The sequence below is a fragment of the Elephantulus edwardii genome, unplaced genomic scaffold (assembly GCF_000299155.1).
Source record: "Elephantulus edwardii isolate Elephantulus edwardi_28Jun2011 unplaced genomic scaffold, EleEdw1.0 scaffold00052, whole genome shotgun sequence".
In the NCBI taxonomy this organism is placed as follows: domain Eukaryota; kingdom Metazoa; phylum Chordata; class Mammalia; order Macroscelidea; family Macroscelididae; genus Elephantulus; species Elephantulus edwardii.
The window spans coordinates 71,272-87,403 of NW_006399802.1; the positions used below are offsets into that span (position 1 = coordinate 71,272).

Genomic DNA, 16,132 nt, shown 5'->3' on the forward strand with positions numbered 1-16,132 from the left:
ACTCATGGTGAATTGTTTCCTCAAATGTTTTTGAAGCCCAACATAAGATCACACATTCTCTCTCTCTCTCTCTCTCTCTCACCTCTTGTCATTAACCAGAAAGTGGAAAAAGAGAAGAAAGGAAAAGCAAAGCTGTACATACTAGAAACTTGTAGGGCAAGAGTCACTAACAAAATGAGTTGTCAAATGAACTCCCCAAGTAGTTAGAGTCTTAGAGGTTCATAAGATTATTGGAGAAAGATTTATTATAGAGAGTCCTTGTTTAGACTTTGCAAGATAGTAAATAATTAGTAAAAAAAAAAACAAACCCTCAGAGTCATTGCTATTTAGTTGGAATTGACACATAGCTGACTTTCTGAGGCTGTAAATCACACAGGAAGAGACTGCCCATCTTTCTTCTGCGGGGCTGTTTTGAACCACCAAGGAGGCATAGCAATTGGGCTAACAGTAAAACTCTGTATGGTCCGTGCCACAGAGCTCCAGCTAATACTAATAATTTTAGTAAGAGGAAGACCCTGAATGAAATGCACTGATAGAGTAACTGGGGCAATGGGAGTTGTTGTGTTAGAATTAGTGAGACTGACTCAGAAGAGGGCTGGGTTCAGAGCTGCTGTACTAAGGGTCACTATGGGTCACAGGCAATTCAACAGTACATAACAACAACCAGCAAATTGGAACTGACCCATAGCTGACCCTCCAGTGAGTTTTCAGAGGCAGGTTGCCCATATTCCTCCCATAGAACAGCTAGTGGATTTGAATCACATACCTTTGTTTGGCAGTTCCTTACCACTAAGCTACCAGAGTGCTTCTTGGAGGCAAGGATGACAAAGTTAGGTTTTCATACTTTGGACATGTAGCTAGGTGAGGCTGTTCCTTTGAAATGGACATCATGCTTGGAAAGATGGAGGGTCAGCGTAAGAGAGGAAGACTCTCAACAAGATGGATTGACACTGTGAATTCAGCAGTGGGCTCTAGTGTCTTAAAGATGATGAAGATGGCAAAAGATAGGATAAGTTTCAGGAAGGCTGTTTATAGAGTCACTGTGAATTGTACTTGATAGCACCTAACAACAATAAGCCACCAGAGCTTCCTTTAGTAATGAGACATTTTAGTAATTAAAGACTGGCTGTTGAATTATCATGTCATTTTTTTTTTTTACTAGAACACTTGAATCTGAGTAGAGCACTATTGAAAATTTGGTTTTGCAAATAGTAAATTCTGGAGTTTTTGTTTTCTCGAACATTTTGGTTATAAGCTCATCTTTAGAGAAGCTTTATTTGCAGGTATTCTATATGGATGAGTGGAGATTATATTACTTTAGATGGATTTTCTGTTTGCTCTGCCAGGTGCCTCAAAAGTATCACTGGCAGAGACCTAGTTTGGAAATGTGTACATTTTACCAGATGCAGGAGGTTACAAATTCTTTGTGGGGAGATCCCTCCTTCCTTAGTCCCCAACTCCCCATTCTAAAAAAGAATTTACCTTCTTACCACTCATTCAATTTCTTCTAAACCAACCTTCTCTAATTATGTTTCCCTTCAAAGATTCTGGCTTTATGAAGTGTTCTTAGTTCCAAATTATTGTCTAATAAAAAGTTATCACTTGTTTCTCTGTTGTTGTTGTTGATTGCCATTGAGTTGAGCATGACTCATAGCAACCCTATGAACAAAAGACCTGAAGATTTTCTATAACTATCATTTATCAAAGTTCATATTTTCCAGAGGCATGTTGTTCAAGAAGTGGATGCCACTCCTGCTTCCAACTAGTGGGCATTAAAATCCAAATTACTAGATTATTAAAACTGGTAATCCCCTTGTGAACCTCAGAACAAAGCCAACTCTAAAACATGCTTACTGTTCTGAATTTCTGTCCTCTCTCTTCCTGATTCCTGGTGGCACAATGTGTAACAAACTTATCAAGCTGCTAACTCAAAGGTCAGCATTTTTAATTACCAGCCACTCTGTGTACAAAGGTACAGTCTGTGGAGAGTACTTTGTGCCAAGATCAACTTTGCTTTTTGGAAGAATTCTGACACTAGTACGTTAGTATTTGTAGTAGAAAAATTTTTAAGTTATCTAGCCCAATATAGTATATTGTATAACTCCAGAAAGTACCACTTATATGCAACAGAGAATCTAATGTCACTAACCTCCCCCAGAGTCAAAATATTGCCTATTCCAGCTCTCTGTTTTCGAAACCAAATGGAAAAAAAATGCACCTAAGGTCCAACAAAAGGGAGAGTCTCCCATTCTCCTAAGTCAGGGTTATTTGGTTGCTGTAATATCCAGAAACAAATTATGATAGTTTGCCAACTTCTTATGTAGTAAAATTGTTGTTGATTGCCTTCAAGTCGAGCACGACTCACAGGGACGCAATGAACAAAAGACCTGAAGCCTTTCTATAACTATCTGCATTTATAAAAGTTCATAGTTTCTGGAGGCAAGGTGTTAAGGAAGTGGATGCCACTCCTGCATAGGACCTTTTTTTTTAACTTCTTCTTTTTTCCTACTAGTTTTACAAAACTTGAATACAAATTCGAAAAAATTCTTTCAATTTCCCTCAACCCTTCCCCTCCATCAAATTATACAACCCAATGATTATGACCTTTTAAATCTCAGGAGAAGCCAGAATGTCATGGCCTTTTTCTTCATGTTTTATTGGTAAAAATTATGACAGACAGAATTCCAGAGAACTAGCAAAAGTGAGCAAGAAAAAAACCCACAGAGATATTCAGATTGCCCTCTTATAAGACTTCTATTTACCCTTCTGTATGACCAGAAAATTCCCTGGCTGAAAATGTGGATTTATATAAAATGACATTTTTTAAAACGTCCATTTCAAAGCAGTATCTTCTCAGCAAAGGTTCTAGGAACACCCTTACCTTTTCGTCTGGCAAAGAGGTAAGCTATATCATGACCTACAGATAACCTGGCTGCATTAAAATGTGGCATGAGTAGTGTGGCTTCTAAATATGCCATTTTCCCTGGTCCTTTTGCTTATTTGCATAATAGAAGCATTGAAAAAGAATGCATGTTTTCCAAATGCTTGTATTAATGTGTACATTCTCCTTTGCCCTATGTAGTTGAGGAAATTGAGGTTCAGAAAAGTAGAGAAAAAATATCCAGTATTATGTAGAATCTCTTCTAATACAAGGCTGTTTTTTATGGGAAGTGGAGACTTGAGGAGTCAAAGGTATTCTAATTTTATCATAAATAAACAAAGTTGGTGCAGCCATATGATAGAATACATTTTAGCTATCAAAAGTAATAAATTCCACATTCTCTCTGTTTTCTCAGATATAGTAGTGAAAAATTGTTAAGTAGAGAAAATTGTGCATCATTTTAAACATATATGTTGTATATGATTAGATAGATTTTCCCCAGATAGAAATGCATAAAATTACTTACAGTGGTCCCCTTTTAGGAGCAAAATCAAAGAGTAGCGAAAAAGGAGGTTTTCATTTTCCCTCTATGTAGTTCTGTTGTATTTGCTGTTTAACTCATAACAGCTCCTTCTCTGGAAATCCTTAATAAAAAACTAAAGATCAATAAGCTCCAGAGTAAAACTTGAGTATAGTACTGTACTATTTGGACTATTTCTTAGTCATATGTGTATATTACTTTTAATTTAAAAATGATTATGTGTTTGTATATCTGCCTATGCGATTACAGGATTTTAGAAAATTCTTACTAAGAATCTCTTTTTCTCCATAAATGTTTAGACTTCTTTAAAGTAGGGAACTGTCTCCCTCAAGTGTTATAGCCTGAAATTGAGAGACTTGTACCCCATTCTTAATTGTAACAAGGATGTTCACAAACTAGTTTGGTTCCCTCTGAGAGTTGTCCTCATCTGTTTTATGGTTTGTTTTGCTTTCTTGATTGTCAAAACAGAGCATGGGAGAAACTCTGAGCAGACATTCAAGGGCCATTTTCTTACAGGTTGGAGGAGCATAAATGGATGCATGTCCAAGTGGGAGATATCATCAAGCTGGAAAATAATCACCATGTTATGGTAAGTGACTCTTTCAGTTGAAGCCTTTTTTCTTTTGGCTCTGTTCCCACTACCTTGGGCAACCTTTCTATGAGCATCATTATTACCACAGGTAAATGTAAGTAGTTTGGAGAGAGAATGCAGTGAGGGTGATGGGTCCCAGACAAAGAAAGTAAACCAAATGTGCACAAAATTCTTAGAATGAACATTTGTTTCTGAAATCATTGTTTTTATCATCCTGTAATATTAAATGCCTGCCTTTCTATTGCCTTTATGTCTTCTGACTTTTCTAACCACAGGCAGATGTACTGTTACTCTCTAGCAGCGAGCCCTATAGTCTGACATACATAGAAACTACAGAACTGGATGGGTAAGTGTTAGCTCTTGTCATACCATTGAAGCAATTTATTTAGAGTAGGATTCTTCACTGATATTGAACATAATTCAGGGAACAAATGCTGTTCTTAGATGGAAGCTGTAGTATATTAGCCAGTAGGGCTGGAAATAATCCAGTAAATAAACCAAACCGTTGGGACCATCAAGTCTAAAGCTAAGCTTCTGAGAGCAAAACTGAGCCTACATTAGGTGCAGGAGAGAAAGGGGGCCATCTTCAGAAAGCTTCTCCTATGAAGTTGCATCTTAATACTATTACTTAGCGTCCACAGGCTTTTTTTAAACATGGATTCCATTTTTGCTTTTGTCTCTTTGCATTCCAGTATCAGAAAACTGATTGTTGGACTCTTCATTTTCTGACAGATACTTACTGTTACACTGAGGTTTATGTAAGCTCTTTACTTATTTTTGAGGAGGATAGGTGCCACCATTAGGTTGTTTTCTGCTGTTTCTCTAGAGCAACTGTTCAGAATAAAATGCTTAAGTTAGTGAAAGCAGAATGTTGCAGGGAAAGTAGCAGAGAGAAAGGAATACATGAGCTAGCACTCTGTTTCCTTGCAGAACCAACCCATCTAAATATTAACTGTAAGAGAGAAGCACCTTGGGAGTGACTCTTAGGACTCAAACTCATTGCCCAAGCTTTTCTGGCAATACCTGCTTTCTAAAACCCCCAAAATGAGTAGGATTCACTGGAACTGGGCTGCTGTTATGTATATGTCTTACACTTAGGTGACTGTGTATCCTTTGCTCTAGTGAAACCAACCTGAAAGTGAAGCAGGCCATCTCAGTTACCAGCAACATGGGAAATAACCTAGAGTTACTGTCTGCCTTTGATGGTGAGTTAGAAAATAAGTTTGCCTATCCAAATTTTCAAGGCGCTCTGGTGGTTTAGTCATGAGGAATTGTGCTGACAGTATAGAGTGATGTGGTTGAATCCACCAACTGCTCTGTGAGAGAAAGATGGAAAATCTCCTTCCAAGTGATTTACTGCCTCTGAAACTCCATTGGAGGGTCAGCTATCGGTTGGTCCTGACTCAATGGTATACAATAACAACCACTTAAATTTTCAGCTATACAAGACAGGTAATAAAGCACAGTATATCTATCTATACAGTGAATTATAAATACCTGATTGAAAAAGCAGTTGTAAGTTATTATTTATTGACATGAATGAACTATAGTCACAATGTTAATATGAGGAAAAGATATACATAAAATATACATCACAAAAGACTATACTTATTATATAAATCTAGGCTTGGAAATATTTGTGTGCTTGCTATTGTTGTTGTGTACTGTTGAGCCAAAACCAACTCACAGCTGATCCTCCAGTGGGTTTTCAGAGGCAGTGAATCACACGGGAGAAGATTGCCCATCTTTATTCCACAGAGAATCTAATGGGTTTGAATTGTATGCCTTTGGGTTGGCAGAGGCCACCAGATCTCCCAACATATGTATTTATATACTTGGATGGGTATACTCCAAAAGGTAATTTATCACTTATCTCTAGACAAAGATGTCTTCTTTATATTTTTAGTGTTGGATACATTTTTACAAAGGACAGATGTTACTTCACTAATTAGGTTTCACAGTGACTACAGTAATGGGCTTGAGCAGACTGAGCTTATATGAGGATGGCACAGGTTAGAGAAAGATTTCTATCTATTGTTTGTATGATCACTGTGAGCTATCGTTAACTTGATGGCACCTAACAACACCATTTAGGGAAAAGTATGTAATTCTGTTTTGGTGGTGGAAGTGAGGAACCACTATACTATAGAAGTCTTTTTAGTTTGAGGTTTTTGTCTTGTTTCAGATTCAGTACTCATATAATCTTCTGGCACTTACTGTGGTTAGTTGTCATGTATTCTCTTTTGGATGACTCGTGTCACTTGCAGGATTACTCTTTTTGATGCACAGAAACCTTTGTGGTTTTGTTTGTTGTTCTTGTTAGGTGCTATCAAGTCAACCACATATCCACGTGAACAGCAGATTGCCCTGTCCTGTGCCATCCTCACAACCTCAGATGCTCAGGTCCATGGTTACATTTACTGTGTCATCCCATCTTGTTAAGAGTTTTTCTTTCTTTCTCTGACCCTTTCACAGCAGATGCCTTTCTTTAAGGATCTGATAAAAAGTATAACAGCTGAGAGGATGGGAAGATATGCATGTGTGTGTGTGTGTTTTGAAAGTAGGATTTCCTTTCTGCTTTCATGATAAGTAAGCCTCCTCTATCCTATGAGGATGATGCAGCTTCATCTCATATACTTTGGGCATGTTGCTAAGAGACACTATTCCTTGGAGAGGAACATCATGCTTGGAGAGGTAGAAGGACAGCAAATGAGAGGAAGATCCTCAACCAGGTGGGTTGACACAGTCACTGCAGCAGTGGATCAAGTGTGTCAGAGAGTGTCAGGATGGCACAGGATAGGACAGGGTTCAGATCTGCTGTTCATAGGGTTGCTATGAGTCATACTCAGTTCAGCAGCACTTAACAACAAGATGACAGAACCAGGACTCTTACCTCTTCATTTTTCCCCCACACAGGACAAGTGATATGTGAGCTTCCCAATAACAAACTGGATAGATTCACAGGGACACTGACGTATAAGGGGAATACGTACCTTCTGGACCATGACAAGTTGCTGCTCCGAGGCAGTACCATAAGGAATACTGATTGGTGCTATGGCTTGGTGATTTATACTGGTATGTTTTCCTGAAGCCAGTCTTCTGTGTCCCATGATCAAGTTGTACATGCTTAAATTTTAAGATACAGATATAGCACTTATATATCCTTCTATAGATAAACAGATAACAGAGAGGTAGAAGTAATAGTGTTGTTGTTATGTTATTGTTAAGTGTCATCAAGTTGTAAACAACTCATAGCGATCCTATGAACAAAAGACCTAAACCCTTTTCATGGTTGCTCCACAGTCACAGAGTTTCTGGAGGTAAGATATTTTGATGAAAGTTATACAAATATTCAGGCCTTTCGTTCATAGGGTCGCTATGAGTTGTCTGTGACTTGACGGCACTTAACAACAACATAGAGAGAGCTCTGTTGGCCTAGTAGATAGAAAGTTATGCTACCAAGCCAAAGGTGGGTGATTTTAATCTGTGGCCCTCAGGCCTGGTTGGTTTTGGTCAAACATTCTTCTAAGTGGTATAGCACTGGTCTATTCTTTTGCTGTACAGAGGTAACTAACTCGTGGTTGCTGTGATGCTAAACACTGTGACACTGATGTGTCAATTGTGACAATGGTTACCCATGGTGGACAGTGTTTGGTGGAGCTTTCCGATTAAAAGAAGCTTGGAAGCAGGAGTAGCATCTACTTCCAAAATATCTTGCCTCCAGAAACCCTATGAACATGGAGAAACAATGAAGTAGTAGTAGAGGTACAAATGCAGGTAGGAGTATATTTGAGATTAGAGGGAAAGAGCTATCAGAGATTTATGCACACTCATGTTAATCGCTGTGTTTTGAACAATAGCAGAGAGATGGAAGCAAACCAACTGTCCATCAAGTGGATGGATAGAGAAGCTGTGGTATAGTCAGACAATGGAATACTATGCAGCATTGGAAAAGAAGGAACTCATTAAATGTTATACAAAATGGGTGATCCTGGAGGACATTATGCTGAGTGAAATAGATCAGTCACAAAAGGACAAATACGGCATAATTCCACTCTTATAAAATAGGACTGACATTGAGGGTTAGGGAGAAGCTAAGAAAAGACGGTGTAAATAATGAACATTGCATTGAAACCAATGAGGGAAAGAATTATTTGAAAGGACTATATGATCAGGCTTTATTTGCATGACAACAGTCCACAAAAAGAGGTGCATAGCAAGGTGGACTGGGATTGGGGGAGGGAGGAAATTGTGCAACAATGAATGAGTTTTTTAAAAGAGAAAAGCGAACTGGGAGGGATAGAAAGGAATATGTACAGCAATAAATGAATGGAAATCCAAGTTTTCTGTAAACTTTTGTTACAATAACAATAAAAATATGTGTGTGTGTGTGTGTGTATAAATATATATGTGTGTGTGTGTGTGTGTATATATATATATATATTCTCTATATATATATTTTTAAAAAGCTGTAGGAGATTTAAGTTTATTTTTCAAGGATGAGGAAGTGAGTGTGGGGAACAATTTTTTTTCCAAGCAAAGAAACAAGTTGCCAGTATAGCAGTTCTGTCTTTGTGCTATAAGATCGCATGGTACTTTGAATCCTTCCCACTATGTCTGGACACAAAAGAAGGTATATATGTGAAAGTGGACCATATAATGTGGGCAAGTACACCTGAGAGTACCTGCTTGTAAATTATCCCCATGAGAAGAGAATGCACAGTGTTCATTGTGGAGAAGAATATAAAATATAATGCCAAGAGTTCATGCCCCCAAAAAAGGCACATAAGAGTCATTAGCAGTGAACTCCCTTGAGAAGTCATTTAGAACTACAATCCATTATACCTAATGAAGGGTTTTCTTGAATTAACTTGTGATTTAAGAACATGGAAGAAATCTCTAATTATCCATGCTGTCAGTAGCAACTGATAATTGATGATACCAATCATCTCAGGTTCCTAGAGCTCACTACTACTCCCTAGAAGTCAGAGTACTATATTCCTCATGTGTATGAAAAGTAATACACAAGCCCTAGTGGAGCTATTAATCCTTGCCTTAAAGTAGCACCTTCAAGGCTACGTAGTCCTCAGACTAAAAATATTCGAATTAGACTTATATCCTTCATTGCACTTCAGTAACACACGCTTGTCACATTGTTGTTGTTGTTGTTGTTATGTGCTGTCGAGTTGCTTGCGATTCATAGCTACCCTGTGAACAACAGCTCTAAACTCTGCTCTGTCCTGTGCCAATCGCACTGTCTCTGACACTCCCATCCCGATTACCCCAGTCACTGAATCAATCCACCTCATAGAGGGTCTTCCCCTCCTGTGCTGTCCCTCCACCCTCCCAAGCATGATGTCCTTCTCCAAGGACCAGTCTCTCCTCACAACATGTCCAAAATATGTTAGACAGAGTCTCACAATCCTTGCCTCCAAGGAGCCACCTCATTTAACCCTTTCCAGGATGAATCTATTTGTTTTCATAGCAGTCCATGGTATTCTCAATACTCTTCTCCAGCACCACAGCTCAAAGGCATCAATTCTCCTTCTATCCTCCTTGGTCATTGTCCAACTCTCTGATGCATAACAAGTGATTGTGAAGACCATGGCCTGTATCAAATGCACCTTAGTCTCCAGAGAGACACCATTGCTCTTCAGTACTTTGCAGAGGTCCCTAACAGCAGACTTTCCCATGACAGTGTGCCTTTTAATTTCCTGACTACTGGTGCCAAGAGTGTTAACTGTGGAGCCAAGCAAACTAAAGCTGTGTACAATCTCAATCTCTTCACCATCCATCCTGATGCTGCCAATTGGTCCAGTGGTGAGAATCTTTGTCTTCTTGACATTGAGCCTCAATCCATATTGAAGGTTGCAGTCCTTGACCCTCTGCAACAGGTGCTTCAGGTCCTCTTCAGTTTCAGCAAGCAGGATTGTGTCATCTGCATAACGCAGACTGTTGATAAATCATCCACCAATCTTGACCCCACATTTCTCCTCATAGAGCCCAGCCTCCCGGATAATCTGTTCTGCATATAGGTTGAAAAGGTATGGAGATAGGACGCATCCCTGGCGTACGCCCTTCCCAATTTTGAACCATGCAGTGTTGCCTTGCTTTGTTCTGACAACTGCCTCCTGTGACTCTGAGACCCTTTGAGCAACAAATATGAACCTTGCCCATACTATCCTCACCATCTCTGACACACTTGAGCCCATTACTACAGCCACAATGTCAATCTGTCTTATTGTAGGTTGTCTTTTTTTTTTTATATTGACCCTCCATTTCTCCAAGCATTGTGTCTTTTCCCAAGAACTGGTCCATTCTAACAATGTGCACAAAATATGTGAAATGGAGTTTCACTATCCTTGCCTCCAAGGAATAACTTGATTTTTATTTTCTCCAGGACAGGTTTGTTTGTGCTCTTGGCAGTCTGTGGGATATTCAGTACTCTAACACCACAACTCAAAGACATTGATTCTTCTGTCATCCTTAGTCATTGTCCAATTTCAGGAGCATAGCAAGCAATTGAGAAGACCATGACTAGGATCAGGCACACTGTAGTCTTCAAACTGACATCATTACTCTTAAGTACTCTGGAGAGGTCTCTGACAGCAGATTTTCCCAATGTGATACATCTCTTAATTTCTTGTCTGCTGGTACCAAGGGTGTTGATTGTAGATTCAAGTAAGATGAAATCATTGACAACTTCAGTCTACATCCATCATGATGTTGCCTGTTGATCCACTGGTAAAGATTTTTGTTTTCTTGGTGTAGAGATGCAATCCAGACTGGAGGCTATAGTCCTAGATCTTCTACAAAAAGCACTTGAAGTCCTCCTCACTTTCAAAGTTGTATCATCTTCTTATAAAAAAAAATCCCTTTTTAAAAAAAAAATCCCTTATTTAAGCTGAAAAACCCTGGGCTTGTAAGAAAGAAGTTTGTGGCTCCTATTCTGATTTGTCTCGTCTGTGAAAGATTAGATTAATTACTAAAGAGGAATCAGCATTGGTACACTGTAGAGAAAACGGATGGTACTCCCCTTAGAAAAATGTTCTCTGTTCTTTCAGTTGTTGGCACCAGCTAGGAATGTTTTTTTGTTAGGACTTTAACTCCTGCTATTGATTAGGGGTTAAGAAGAAGAACACCTGGTGCAGACGGTCAAGGACTGTAGTCTGAAATACAGATTGAAGGTCAATATCAAGAAGACATTAAAAAAAATCAAGAAAATGAAGATTCTTATCACTGGACCAATTGACAGCACCATGATAGATGGAGAAGAGATTGTGATTGTTAACAAGGTCAGCTTGCTAGGTTCCACAGTCAACACTCTTTGCACCAGTAGTGAAGAAATCAAAAGACAAATTGCATTAGGAAAATCTGCTGTCAGGGACCTCTCCAGAATGCTGAAGAGCAATGATGTCAATCTAGAGACTTAAGGTGTGTCTGATTCAGGCCATGGTCTTTGCCATCACTTGCTATGCATCAGAAGACTGGACAGTTACCAAAAATGACAGAAGAAGAATTGATGCCTTTGAGTTGTGGTGCTGGAGAAGAGTATTGAACATACCATGGACTGCAAAGAAAACTAACAGATATGCCTTGGAGAAGATGAAACCAAGCTACTCCTTGAAAACAAGGATTTTGAGGCTCCATCTAAAATACTTTGGTCATGTTGCTAGGAGGGACCAATCCTTGGTGAAAAATATGCTTGGAAGGGTGGAAGGACAGTGCAAGGAGAGGAAGACACTGGATAAAATGGATTGACACAGAAATTGGAGTAATGAAGAGCAGATGTGTCAGAGACAGTGAGATTGGCTCAGGATAGAGCAGGATTCTGAGCTATTGTGAATAAAGTCATAGTCAACTCAATGGCACATAACAACCACATTGATTAGATGGTGAAATTAGATGATTGGGAAGATATATTTTAACTCAGTGTCAAGTCTCTTACGTTTTTTTTTCAATGATTCTAGGAGTTGATGTCTCCCTCTTTCCCTTAGGACCAGACACCAAATTAATGCAAAATAGTGGAAAATCTACCTTTAAGCGGACCAACATAGACAATCTCATGAATGTCCTTGTGATCTGGGTAAGAGACTCCTCACTGCCCTCTCTTGTTTCTTTACAAATAAGAATATGTCCCTTCCTTCTCCAATAGTAACTGGTATTTCTAACTCAGAATTTAGTTATGTTTAAAAGTCTCAAGCAGTTTGTGTACCTCATAGACTAATATCTAAAGCAGAAAACTAGGAAGATAACTTATGAGGGAGTCTGTAGTTCATACATCTGTTAAGGAGAATAGAAACAGTTTGTTTAAAAATATTTTTTCTCTTTCTTGGAAATCATATCTGTTTATTTGTTCCGTAAAAAGTAATGTTAACAAGCACAAGGTGAGGACCGGGAAATCACCAGGATAACAGAGTTTGATGAGGCAAGGGAAGAAGGTGAAGGAATTAAGAAAGGTACAGTGGGGACTTGAAAATAAAGGGTATAATTTTGGAGCAATATTTAGAAATTGTTAAACCAGAATTTAATTTGCTCTGTAAACTTTCACCAAAAATTCAAGAAAATTATTTTAAAGAAAAAAAAAGAAAATAAAGGGTAATTGCAGGCATAGATTAAGGTGATTTCATTTTAAAATACAATGTACATAGTGCTTGTTTCAAACACCATGTGAATTTAAGAATATGTGAATCACAACATATAATAATATTACACAATTTATATGAATTGTTGAAAATGAGTAAGTAGATTTCTGTATCGTAATAATCAACAGAGACACATTCCTGGGAAGAATCCCTAAAAAAGTTTGTGTGACCAAGGTTTCTCCCAGAAAACAAATCTTACTCTATATCAGCAAACTCAAGCTGAGGAGAAACCCTATGTGTGAAGGGAGTTTAGACAAGGCTTCATTTGGAACCTCGCTTTCCATTAACAACTCATTCTAGAGAGAAACTCCATCAACAAAACTCAAACTTCATACCACTCAGACAATTTCACACAGGGAAGACTTCTTTTCACATAGTGATTGTAAAAAACCTGAGGCCCAGCAGTGAAATTCCAGTTGGTAAAAAAAACAACAACCAGTTTTTGGGGGAAAGCCTTTCAGTGCAATGAATGTCAAATAACCTTCAAGATGGATCAAGAGCTCATTGTCCAGGAAAGATCTCATAAGCTCAAAGATCTAATGAGACAAACAATATATCTGGATACCATCCTGAAATCAATAGTGTTAATTTCATGCTAGTTCACAGGAAAAAGATGGACAGTCTCTTTCCATAAAGAGATACTGGCTCAGGAACACTGTGGAGGGTCCCTGTGAATCAGAACCACCTTCAGTGTAGTGACTTGGGGTTTGACAGCGCAAACATCACTGCATGTTGAACTCCCACAGAAAAGTGCCTCTCACTGTGCTGTCATCTTCTCCCTTAGCTGCTCCTGTCCTCTACCCAGAGGTCCTCTAAAGTTCTGATTGCCCAGTGAGCCAGGGGTTAGATAAAGGTTCTATATTCATTCAGTAGACATTCTATTCTACTCATTACTCTTGAATCTGAGGCAGCTCATCATAGCTGACTCTCCAGCAAGTTTCCAAGTTTGTAAATCAAATGGGAAGAGATCACTCATCCTCTTCCCTTCAAGTGCCTGGTGGCTTTGGACTGCAGAGAGGAACTTCTAGGCTAGTAGCACAGCTCCCCAAAGACTCACACAGAGAGAAACCCTATGTGTGCAGAGTGTGGAAAAGGTTTCATCAGGATGCCTTAATTCAGTATCTACCACCAAATTTACAGTCTTTAAAAGTATTTTAAGCTTTGATTAATGATAAAAGAATGGATCAAAGATCTAGCTCTAAAAATTAAAACCATCTCTATGTATTCATAGTCCATTTTGCTTATGGCCATCTTAACAAAACCTTACTTAGGCTAATTAGAACATATTATATAAACAAATGATTTTCAAACTGTATTTTCTTAGCAGAGGCTTGAGATATATTGCAAGGAGATATGTTGTTCAACTAAATTCAACTCAACTCATTGTCTGAAGTCAGAACTGATTCATAGATGACCAGTGCGGTTTTAGAGACTAAATATCATTTGAGAAGACTACCGATCTTTCTCTCTTGACAGTACAACTCCTTATCCACTAGGGCAATAGAGGTTCAAATTGTTGTTAGATACTGTCACTGCAGCTCTGTGAACAGATTGAAATTTTGCCATATCCTTTGCCATTCTCACAATCTCTGCCATGTTCAAGCCCGTTATTGCATGTTGCTGTTAGGTGCCATTAAGCAGAGTACGACTCAAAGCAACCCTGTGAACAACAGATCTAAATCCTGTCCTATCCTGTGCCATCTTCTCTGACACATTTAAGCTAGTCACTTTGTCAGTCCATCTTGTTGAGGGTCTTTCTCTCTTTTATTGACCCTTTACCTTTCCAAGTATGATGTCCTTTTCTAGGGAATAGCCTTTTCTAGCAACTTGCCCAGCATATGTGAGATGAAGTGTCACCATCTTTGCCTCCAAGGAACACTCTAGTTGCACCCACTCCAAGACTAATATCTCTTGGTAGATCATGAGATATTCAGTACTCTTCCCTAACAGCATGGCTCAGAGGCTTCATTCTCTTGTCATCCTTATTTACTATCCAGCTCTCATATGCATAACAAGTGATTGAGAAGATCATGGCCTGAATCAAGCACACTTAAGTCTTCAAAATGGCATCATTGCTCGTCACTAATTTGAAGAGGTCCTTGACAGAAGACTTTCCCAGTTTAATATATATCTCCTAATCTTCTGACTGCTGGCACCAAGAGAGATTAAATAGATTTTTTTTTTCTCACTTTCTAATTCTACGGTTCCTTCTTTGGAATAAATGCAATCTGTGCTACAAGATTTCAACTGGACATGAATGGGCAAAGATGTATTAGTTTAAACATAACTAAGCATCCTAAGTGATTGAGTTACCAATCCTTGGACCTCAAAATCATAGAATTGATTGACTTCAAGGTCAGTTAGTATAACATAAGCCACAAAGACAATGTTCTATATTCTAGTTTATTGAGTAGCAACTAGGCTTGTGAGCATCGCTTCTCGGGCTTTTGGCTAAGATCTTGTGTAGTATCTGTTCTTATCAGTTTAATATAGGATATACCCTCTATCTGAGGACAAGATAATTGAGATACCATCTCACTCAAGTAGCAGTTTAACAAGGCAAAGTTTAACAAGGCATCAAGTAATAAATGTTGGAGAGGATGTGGTGAGATAGAAACTCTTATACATTGTTGGTGTGATTGTAAAATGGTACAACTACCTGGAAGGCAGTTGGACACTTCTTCAAAAGGCTGAACATAGAAATTCCATATGACTCAGCTATTCCATTGCTTAGAATATACCCAAAGAATATGAGAACTGAGGCTCAAATGGAAACTTGTACACCAGTGTTTATAGCAGCATTATTTACCATCTCAATAACATGGTAACAGCCCAGATGTCCAACCACAAATGAATGGATTAAGAAGTTGTGGTACGTTCATATAATGGAATACTATGCAGCATGCAGGAGCAATGATTTTGTAAATTACTATCTAACTTGGGAGGGACTGGATAGCATTATGCTAAGTGAACCAACTCAGTCCCCCAAGGACAAATACTGTATAAAACCATTATTATAGAATGAGTATGAGGATCCAAGAGGGGGAGGGTAGAAACAGAGGGGTGAGGATGGGGTTGTTTTTTTCAGTCATAGTTGGTGCACAATTCAATGGATGGGGGTGGTGAAGGAAATAGGAAGGATCTTTTGTGAAAAACAATGCATTCAAATGTTATAAATAAATCAGTATAGAATTTTTTTTAAAAAAGCTTGTGAGTATTTATCTAAGATCTTCTCCCTGTCCGAATCTATGAGGCAGGAAGGAAAAATCAAGGATACATAAACACAATTAGTCCAGAAGACTAATGGATCACACAAATCTCAACTTTTTTTTTTTTTTTGGCTGAGTACAGTGTACTTTATTGATGGTACATGACAGGATGGGCTTGCCAAGCCCCTCCCCTTTCTCAGGGGGATTTGATGGAAACTTGTGTCAAGGATGTGAGATTTTCAGTGTGTGGGAGGATCAAGTTGG

At 38.6% G+C, this 16,132-nt stretch overlaps 1 protein-coding gene across 1 annotated transcript in view; it reads left to right on the forward strand.

Annotated features, from left to right (window-relative positions):
- The window catches only part of LOC102850289 (probable phospholipid-transporting ATPase FetA-like), a 141,902-nt gene that overhangs the window by 69,662 nt on the left and 56,108 nt on the right, over positions 1-16,132 (forward strand). The window contains exons 2-6 of the mRNA XM_006886938.1: positions 3,939-4,011; positions 4,290-4,360; positions 5,137-5,219; positions 6,931-7,089; positions 12,012-12,100. Of these exons, the coding sequence (XP_006887000.1) occupies positions 3,939-4,011; positions 4,290-4,360; positions 5,137-5,219; positions 6,931-7,089; positions 12,012-12,100 (475 nt within the window). The remainder of the gene's footprint in view (positions 1-3,938; positions 4,012-4,289; positions 4,361-5,136; positions 5,220-6,930; positions 7,090-12,011; positions 12,101-16,132) is intronic.